This window comes from Hirundo rustica, chromosome 14, assembly GCF_015227805.2.
Source record: "Hirundo rustica isolate bHirRus1 chromosome 14, bHirRus1.pri.v3, whole genome shotgun sequence".
NCBI lineage: Eukaryota > Metazoa > Chordata > Aves > Passeriformes > Hirundinidae > Hirundo > Hirundo rustica.
Window position 1 is genome coordinate 3209784 of NC_053463.1, and position 9826 is coordinate 3219609.

The 9826-nt window shown below is 48.5% G+C and overlaps 2 protein-coding genes across 3 annotated transcripts in view; one reads left to right on the forward strand and one right to left on the reverse strand.

The window, feature by feature from the left end:
• Positions 1–730, forward strand: part of SFXN1 (sideroflexin 1) — a 40289-nt gene extending 39559 nt beyond the window's left edge. For both annotated transcript variants that reach the window (XM_040078063.2, XM_040078062.1), the window contains exon 12: positions 350–730. In XM_040078063.2, coding sequence (XP_039933997.1) covers positions 350–446 — 97 coding nt within the window. In that variant the 3' untranslated portion in view covers positions 447–730. The remainder of the gene's footprint in view (positions 1–349) is intronic.
• Positions 654–9822, reverse strand: KIF20A (kinesin family member 20A). The gene is made up of 19 exons (XM_040078059.2): positions 9723–9822; positions 9168–9335; positions 8657–8746; positions 8431–8550; positions 7840–7978; positions 7557–7744; positions 7329–7473; positions 6377–6577; positions 6040–6151; positions 5868–5939; positions 5200–5343; positions 4956–5121; positions 4523–4687; positions 3821–3960; positions 3622–3724; positions 2766–2973; positions 2290–2381; positions 1889–2026; positions 654–1069 (listed from the first exon to the last, which is right to left on the reverse strand). Exons 2-19 carry the CDS (start codon positions 9321–9323, stop codon positions 797–799), a joined length of 2652 nt encoding a protein of 883 aa, XP_039933993.1. The 5' UTR covers positions 9324–9335; positions 9723–9822; the 3' UTR covers positions 654–796.
• Between the last annotated feature and the right edge of the window lie 4 nt (positions 9823–9826).

A 9826-nucleotide genomic window follows, 5' to 3' on the forward strand; every position in this document is an offset into this window, starting at 1 on the left:
CTTTTATTCAACTGAATAAAATCACTCAAGTAAGTTAAATAGGCAAATACATTATATTGGATAAAAACTCTTTTAGGAAGGTAAGTTTCTATTGCCAGCAACAACCTGAGCAATGAAGTGGATCCTTATCCTCATGGGAGTAGCAACAGCCATTTCCTGACTCCACAGACTATCCCCCTGCCCTTGGAGCAGGGATTTGTGTGCCTTGGTCTGCGAGCCTGCTTCCTTGATGAGATGTTTAAAAAGATCTCTTTTGGCAATGTAGGAAGTTTAACCAGATGCATTGTCCATCTTGTTTTCCCTTCTGGTGCTTGTTTGACGTAACCCCTTTACTGTTTCTCTTGCTCAGTTCGATGTCCGTGTCACGCTTGGAGCCAGATTTGCAAGCCAGGATCAAAGAGAACAGCCCTGGCCTAGAACGCGTATACTTCAATAAAGGATTATAATTCAAGGAAGGCAAAGTATCGTTCAAGGAGAAACTTGTGAACTTATTTTTTGAATTGTGTGCCAACAGACAAGAACACGTCTTTATCTTGTCCTTTTGTTAAACAACTTCGATCATCTGCATTGTTTTACAGTTAAAGACTTTCCTCGGTGTAGTGTTTAAATTACATAAGGTCACTTTGTCCACTTTGGTATTGATTGAAAGTTTAAACATACATATGCAGAGATGTTTACATAAGTTCTCAAGCAGCTACGATAACAATAAACAAGCGCACAATGAAAACCAGAGGCTATCATATTGGATTTGCCACCTGTTCCAGTAGTAGCAGGGCAGGCACCTCCTTTTGAAAAGTCACAGAGCAACTGAACGGAGTTGCCACCCTCTGGCAGCCACAGGACGGGTGGCTGAACGTGTCAGGATGTTGTGCAGGAAGGGCTTTTTGCCAGGAGGCTGATTGGGCTGCAGGTTTTCCCTGTTGGCGCAGAAGCGTTTCTTGAGGGCGGACGTTGGCGGCGCCTGCAGCTTCTGCACCGTGTGGTACTGCTCAGCGATGCAGGCCGCCTTCTTGCGCAGGTCCAGCTTCACCAGCATCATGTTGTTCTGCAGCTCTGCCAGGGTCTGGTCCTGAGGGAGGCAGGGCAAGATGTATTTATATAAGAAGATATAAAAGGACAGACCTTAAAGATACTCTTGTTCTCTGTCGTGGGCAGGGACAGCTTTTACTAGACCAGCTTGCTCCAAGCCCCATCCAACCTGGCCTTAAACACTTCCAGGGATGGAGCAGCCACAGCTTCTCTAGGAAATGGGTTTTCAGTGCTTCAGTGCTCTCACATTAAAGAATTTTTTTTCCTAATATCTAATCTAAACCTCAGTGTGAAGCTATTCCCCCTTGTCATTCTCTGATCTTACAAGAAGTTCCTCTCCAGCTTTCTTGTAGGCTCCCATCAGGTGCCATGACAAGTTGTCTTAACTCCTGGTTGCTGTCAGCTGAGGAGGATAAACTGCCTTTTGCCAAAATTCACTAACTCTTCTAAATAAGACCATGCATAAAAGCTTCTATTGTCAACAGTGTAGTGGTTCAGTAACACATAGGAACGGAAAGGGTGGGACAAAGCTGACTCCATCCTGCTGCAAATATGCTGCCATAGCAACTGTGATGGAGTGGATAAGGAAATGGGAACTCTGATTTCTCCTATTTTAAGTGCAGGCTGCCAGTTAACTGAAAGGAACAATTTGGGTCTCCTGTGGAGAGGTAAATACACAGCTGACTCAGCCATTGAAAAAAATCAGCAGTAGAGCTCCCTTCACAAAATACACAGTACATACTAGCAAATAAATCATTTTTGTTTGCAGCAGCAAGAACTTGGGTTGCTCTGACTATGGCAAAGCACACAGACTGAACCCCTCTCCCCCGTGAAACCCACACCAAAGCAGACACGTCACCTGTCTTGCCAGGATGTCATCACACGTGCCCAGGGCTTCTCGCAGCTTCCCTGCCCCTGTGCTGTGGCAGCACGCCCGCTCTGCAGCCTGGAGAGACTCCCCAATCTTTTGTAACTCTGAACGCAGCAGTCTGACGTTCTAGAAGAGAGTGGTTTAATGCAACAGCTGCTTTTGGCCCTGCTCTGCAAACAAAGCCACTCCAAGGTAATTCAGACATGCAGCACTGGGGCAGGATCTCATCTGAGTGATCACAGACACCACAGCCTTCAGCAATTCCTGCAAGTTCAACAAACCCATTTCATTTGTTTAAAAACCTGGAAACAGCAGCCCCAAACACTGTTTAAGCTGGCAACCACTTTGCCCTGCAAATGTTCTTTTCTGTACCACAGAACTGGAGTTACCTTCTGTCCATCCTCCAGCTTCCTGTCCACATCCATGGTAATGGGTTTAGCAGAGGGAGGTGGCTCCACTAATTTCTGGTACTTGCGCAACTCTAGGAACAGACAAAAAGTAGTGAGCAACAGGACATCGGTCAGCTTTCAGTGCTGCTGAAGTTCAGGACTTCCCTTGAGACAAGCTGCCACAGGCAAGCTGGAAAAACCTTTTGAGTTTGTGCAGAGAGGCACAGACATTCCAGGCTTCTCCCATTCACTTAGACAAAGGGACTTAAGAATTTGAATGGAGAGATTATCCTGCCCTGAAGTCCATTTTCCTGTGAAAATGAAGTGAAACTCTGCATCCAGCACATTATTCCTGTCACCTACAACTCAAATGTTTTCAGGGTGTTTGAATCCAATGTGTCCTGAAGAAGGTCTCACTAACCCTGCACAAGGATCTCTCAGCATGGTTCAGAACCGGTGCAGCATTGCTGCCATACCTGTGCTTGTGGAATTCAACTCCTTTTGACACTGCTCCAGCCTGGCTTTGGTGTCTGCCAGCTCCTGCTGCAGAGCAGATGAGGTGGCCACTCGCTTGGATCGACGTACGCTTTGCTCTGAGTCCTTTTGTTTGGTATCCAAGCTCTCCAGTTTTTGTTTGGTCTCCTGCAGAGCAGCTTTGAGCTCCAAGATCTCCTCGTCACGCTCCTGAGAAAGGGAGTTTGTTCAGATAGTCAACAAGATTTTTTGTAGCACAACTTGTCTGGAACTTTCTATGTCTTTATTCCTGGAGGATTTCTCAATCCCACACTTCACACATTGAACCCAGCCTTTAAGGTCATTTTAAGTGAATAAAGCAAACCCACTTCCTGGGAGCCTAAACTGCTTTCGTACAGGCTCTAAAGAAGAGGGATTGTTCTGAGAGTTGGTATCTTCAGAGCAGTCTGCAAACAAGTCCCAGAGATCACTCAAATACCATAGGCATGAAAATACAGACAGGTCCATGCACGTCATCACAACTAAGAGCAAGAAGAGAAATTCGCACAATTTCTGTGAATCTGAAGAGACCAAATCAAGCCACTAATGAAAAGAGTATGTTGAACAAATAGACAAGTCAGGATGGTTGTACAGTAACTTCCAGACTGAGTGTTCAAAATTAGGAAGCCTAGTGGGCTACATAAAGTAGGAGACAAGAAGCAAGAATTGTGGATCAAGAGATAAAATAATATCACCAAAAATACCTCAAAGGAAAATATTTTCTTTCACTGCATAAAGATCTTCTTGGATTCAAGTACCCAGAGTCCCCTCCCAACCCACTGCCGCCTTCCTGATGTCATTGCATTGCCCTGAACAAACCTGCATCTTCTCCTGGTAGTGGTCAGTCAGTAACTCCTTCAGGATGGTCATTTTACCCTCATACAGTTCCTCCAGCTGCTCTCTCTGAGCATCCACGTGTTGGCTACAAAGACAACAACCAATTCCACGTCAGGATCTGGCAGTTCTTGGTGCTGCAGCTCATCCTGAGCAGAGGGAGGGTGACCAGCACAGGCTGTACCTCCACCACTGCTCCTTCTGTTGCATGTGCTCCAGCATCTCATTGCAGATCTCCTCGCGCAGGCGCATCTCAAGCTGCAGCTTCTTCTGCCGCTCCTGCACCAGCAGCTCTCGTGCAGCTTCGACCACCCGCAGCAAGTCCTGCAAGAGGGACGCAGCTCCACTGCCCACACTGCACAACAGAGTTAAGACCTGGAGGAAACTAAGTGATCCCATGTCTGCAGGATGCAGTGATCTAGATTTAAGGGTTTAGTCACTTGGAAGGAAAAGTTGCCTGGGTTTGCTACCTTGACACATGACAGCTTGAATCTCTGTAGGGATATGACTTCATCTTGATCTTTCAGCTATATCCCAGCTGTCTGCTTTGAGTATCTAGGAAGTTTGTTTTTTCCCCATTTAGCCTCCTGTTCTGTATGTTTTCCATAGTTCCCTTGCAGAGAAGGAATTACAGGTCTGCACCTGCACTGTTACTGCCACTATTCCAGAGATGACAAAGTGCTTCCAAATTCAGCATGTGTGTCAGATTTAGACCAACTGCAGAACGTCATGGATTCCCAATTTCCTGGATCCTATATCCTTCTGAGTTCTGTGTCATCTCTCTTGGCATAGTGCTGAGCTCCAATCCCAGCTGCCAGGCCAAAACTAACAGACACGTTCTTGACCTTGCATCCACATAAAGGCTGTAAAACAAATCACAACCCACCTTCTTCTCATACATGGAGACATCTGCCTCATCCTCAGTGTCTTCTTCTGATTCCACATCTTCCTCTGGCTCTGCCTCTGGACCCTGGCTGGTTCGCCTGTTGTGTTCTTTGATGATGGATTGTAAGGATGGAAGTCCCAGCTTTGTGGGGGGTGCCTGAACAAGCTGAAGGGGAAAAAAACCCACCATTATCAGCCTGCAAAGCCTGAAAGTTGTGTAGTCTTTAAACACAGCCCCTCTCTGCAACCTGTCAGCCCTTTCAGCTTAGCAGAATCTGGAAATACTCTGGAGGCAATAACCACTGGAGAAGCATAGGGAAGGTGTACAAGCATGCTCCCTCTCTTTGTGGAGAAGGGACATTTGGGAATCCCACAGAAGCAGGAGAAACCCAAGCTAGCCTGACCATGCCACGATCCTGGTGTGTGTTACTCACCTGGCTGGCAATGGCTGAGAACTTGGCTACGTACAGAGTCTCATCGTAGGTGGACGCACACTGGTTGATGTTGACGATCATGCAGGAGCGCCCGCGCCCGGTGAAGAAGCCCTGGAACACGCGGGTCAGTTTGCTGTCCCGGAACGGAACCACCGCCTGCTTTGTCCTGTGGGAGAGCCCGCAGTCAGCTGCGAAAGCAAAACATAAAACCCCACACCCTCCCTCTGGAGGTGTGGATGCTCACCTGGCCTGCTGGTTCTGGCGGAGGGCGGCGATGCAGCGGCCCAGGGTGTGCAGGGAGGTGTTGATGTTGTTGGCTTCTTTCATTCGGTCCCCGCTTTTCTGGTCCTTGCAGCGCTCAGACCCCGCCAGGTCACACAGGGACAGCCTGAGGGAAACACAGGGATATTCACGTCACTCACGGGGTTTGTCCTGTCACAGCAGGTTTACAGTTCAGACAGCCTACAGCCACCTTCCCCATAAGGGCACAGACCATTCTTTTGGGGTGCCTGGGCTGTTGATGGGTGCAAGGGCCTGCCTTAAGTATAGGCATACAGCAAAATGAGCTTTGAAGTGCCAACTTCAGAGATTCTTTACCAGTCCTCAGAACAGCCACTTTCCAGATAAATACATCCCAGCAACAGGCACCTGCAGCACTCAAATCAGCCCTGCTGCAAGGGGAAGGACACTCACATTTGCCTTCATTTAAAGAGTCTGAGAATTACCTTGAGTTGTACCTTGCAGTACTCCTCAAACTCCTGTCAGTTCCAAGACTGAAGACTGAGAGCACTTAAGTCCTTCCAAGTACTCTCAACAACACCATCATCGAGGTACTTCCCATACCCCAGGTCCTCAACCAAAGAAACAGGAATGTTAAGATTACACCCAAATCCTAAAAACCACAAAACTTACTCGCTGATTTTTGGAACAACTTCACTGCCACCTCTTTTCAAGTGCAGAATCCGAATGGAGAACACACTGTGACTGTAAAGAAATACTCAAATATTAGGGGGGGGAAAAAAAGCAAACTTTAAAAGCCTCTCAGAATTGTATTTCTGCCTAAACAATCCCTCTCCCTTCAGACCTACGACTGGAGTTCTGGTTCATGTGGGTGCTCGCAAAACTCTGGTTTTTCCGACCCAGTTTCAGGAGCTTCCAGGCCTCATCGGCATCCTGGACATTGATCCAGTTCAGATCTGGAAAGCAAGCACGCATTGGGCACTGCAGCTGGGAGACTGGCAGAAAACTCAGCCCCAGCTTCACCATTGCACATCCTTGACATCAAGAAGTTTGACAATCCTGTAATCCCGACATCAGAGCTCTCTGTGGGGCTCTCCAGCACATCACTGCTGAGCAATGCACCCACTCAATCCTAAAGCCCTCCTGGCAGGCCACTAAAGCTCTCTGGCAGGTAACTCTACCTTTCACGTAGGGGTTGCCAGTCTGGTCCTCGCAGAGCCGCAGAGTTTGCCGCTTGCGGTTCTGCCCAGGTACAGCTGGTTCTAACAAGTCATAGATTAACTCGTTGTAGATCTCAAAGAAGGAGACCCAGATGGAGAACTGCACATCTCCTGTGCTGGTGAGTGAAACACGATCCAAGTCAGCCCAGCAGGGGTCTGGTTCTGGGGAAAAAGAGGAAAAAAAAAAAAAAAAGAATACCAAATCATGACTGCAGCTTTTCCTGAGTCCAACTGGAACAGTTTAGTTCTAGAGCAAGATACTTTCTTTAGCAAGCAAAACCACCCTAGAAACAAATCCTTCTATTCACCTCCTCCTGTTTGTATCTATTCTAATGTCCATCCCCAGTGAGACAGCCTAAAGTTTCCTTTAACCTAAAGTTTCCTTTAACAGTATCATCTGCTCTGCTTAAGGACTTTTATATACTCTATTTCGACTCCAGAATTACAAGATATTTCAGACATAAACTCTTTCCAGCATAACAAGGACTAAAACTTCAGTTATCTCAATCACTCCATGCTTCTGGATACCTAAGTAGTTGTTAGTTCCTGAGTTTGATAGTCAGAGCTCAAGTGCTCAGGGCAGCCTGTCACTTTGGCATCCTGCTTCCCAGCAATCCCCAACTCTCAGCAATCAGCTGCTCAATAACCACATTCCTTGAATGAAGTGGGTGAGTGTCGAGTAATTTTTCATTTCACAAGGCTTGGTTATTACAGAGAGGTGAATTCTTCTGATATTGGCAAAATCTATAGAGAGTTCTTCTGACGTGACATCTTTCAAAGGGAAAATCTGTGAGGATACAGCACCTTTCTCCCTTACCCACAAGACAGCATCCAAACAGCCATCATCACCCTTTTCTTCCCCCATCCTCCAGCAAAAAGAAGCAGGTAGTACACCACAGGCTTCCAGAAATACCTTCTGTCTGGCTGAAGTCCGAACGGTTGGTGAGTTGGCTGGACGAAGACAGACCAGCAACTCCACTGTCAAAACTGCCGCTGGTGGTGGCCTGGAGCTGGGATTCAGCGCTGTGACTCCTCTTCAGGGGCGTTAGCAGCTCCTCCTTGAAGGAAACAACAAACAGGAGGATGCAGGTAGCGTGACACCACCCCTTACCAATTGAACCCCCAGAGGCCCCGTGCTTACCTCCCAGAGACCCCCCTGCAGCAGCATCTGCTTCTTGGTCTCCTCCTGCCGCACCTGCCTGCTGTCCAGCCAGGTCACCTCGTTGGACAGAGCAGGCTTCAGGTCCATGGCCTGGTACAGCCGGTCCCCCACACTGTTGAAGATGGTGGCCAAGGAGCGAGGCAGAATCCCCCCATCTTGGGTGGTGCCTGCACAAAGAACAGCAGCAGAGCTGAGGATTCAGAGGGAGAAGACAGAAAACGGCTCCTTTAACAGGCCCCACAGCACCTGGTGCTTCCCTTACCCTGAATCGTGTGAGTCTTCCCTGAATTGGTGATGCCATAGGTGTAAACCAGACAGTTCTGCCCACTCAGCACATCCTTTACCACCTGTTTCATTGTCTCATCAAAGAACAACTTCTGTCCCACCTCTGGTCCAAAAATCTGCAAACAAGACACAGAAAAAATGGCTTCATGTACATCTTTCCTGTCCTTTGCTGATGGTTGCTCAAGTGATATTACATAGTCCTTTGTTCCCTGCACTAGCCATGAGCAAGAAACCCACCAGCAATTCCAGCTGAGACCCCTGCAAAAATAAGCTGCTCATTTGTTTAATCCATCAACATTTCATGTCACTGCAGCCCCTAGTCTGTTTAGAACCTCATGAACATGATTTTGCCATTCACTGCCAAAAAAGAATTGTCAGAAACAGCTTAGAAAGAAAAAATAAATAAATAAAACAGCAACTAAAACATGAAGTAGAAAGGATTGTACAAAACTGCAGAGTTCATGCAGTGCCTTGGGGTCAGTGGATATGAATAAGACTGTTTTTCAAGCTGCAAGGCTGGTTTAAGCTCAAATCACTTCCAGATGGGTCATTTGTCTCAGCTACGGACCCGGGTGAAGGAGAATCTGTGCACTGCTTGTCCCACTCCTCGCTCTGTGCTCCGCATGGTGAAGGAATTCTTTGGAGCTTTTAGAATAAGGGTTTCTGAGTTCTCAATACAGACACAGCCCTAAAGAATACAAGAAAGACATCATTGCAGTGGCTTACAGGAGGACAGCGAAAGACAACAGGCAGGCACAAAGCCAGCTCAGACTCTGCTTCATCCAGTATCTCACCTGGTCTTCCCCCTTTTCCACTTCTGTAGATTTCAGAGGTCGAACTCTGAGGTAGACCCTTATTTTTCCATTATTGTCTTCAGCTACGGCCTGGAAGGATCAGCACAAGTTAAATGTGGCAGCCAGAGAGGCAGCACACAACCCCCCATCAGAACACTGCACAGGAACCACAGTATGGAAAACACATGTTGGCTATGCTGCTAGTGCTGAGGAACTTCTCTGGTCCCAAAATCACCAGCAATGCCAGAAACTTTCTTCGGCATTTCCAAGCACACCAGCATTTTGTTTGTTTGTTTATCTAATGGATTAGACCAACAAGCTGAAAGCCTGACACAAAACCAAGCACCACCCTAAGAGGCACTTGCTGCCCACTGCTCTCCTCAATGCAGAATTTTGTTCCTGCCTCTTCTGAAGAGTTCTGTTGTTTCTGCATCACATCAGCTTTGTACAGAGAACAGCAGCCATGGGTGAAAACGCTGCCCCATTTGTGACAGAAGAGTTCCAACCTCACCTGCGAGCCCTCCAGGTTTGGGGAGATGGCAGAGAACTCCGGCAGCAGGTCCTTGCGCACGTCAACCCCGAACCCTGCTGCTGTGGACTCGAGCACAGGGGAGACCGCAGCCTCATCGTCAGAAAACAGCCCTGGGGAGGCAAGTGCTTGTGCCATGGTGCCTCACACCTGGGGGAAAAGGGGCACAGGTCAGGGCGATGTTACAGCGACCCACACATGCAACCCCCTGCCACATTCATCAATCCCCACGTGGAACGCTCCCTACACACAGGGTGCTGCTTGCAAATGTGCACACATACCCACCCCCCGCACACGGGGAAACCACGCAGGACCCCGGACACAGCCCGTGCACACACAGACACTACCCAGGAATCCAAATCCACCTCCCGGACACAGAGAACACCTCTCCCTTTAACACACGGAACCAAACAGACCTAACGCATACACCAACCACCTCTCAGGACACCCCCAAACCCACGCGCAGCTCCACGCCGCCTCTCCCCACACACACACACACACACCCCCCAGCACCACGCGGGGTCCGGCCGCACGCACAGGGAAGCGCAGCTACCACCGACCGCCCCTCTCACCGCTCCGGCCCCGCTGCCCCTCGCCGCCGCTCGGCGTTTCAAACCTCGCCGCCCGCCCGCTCCGCCAAT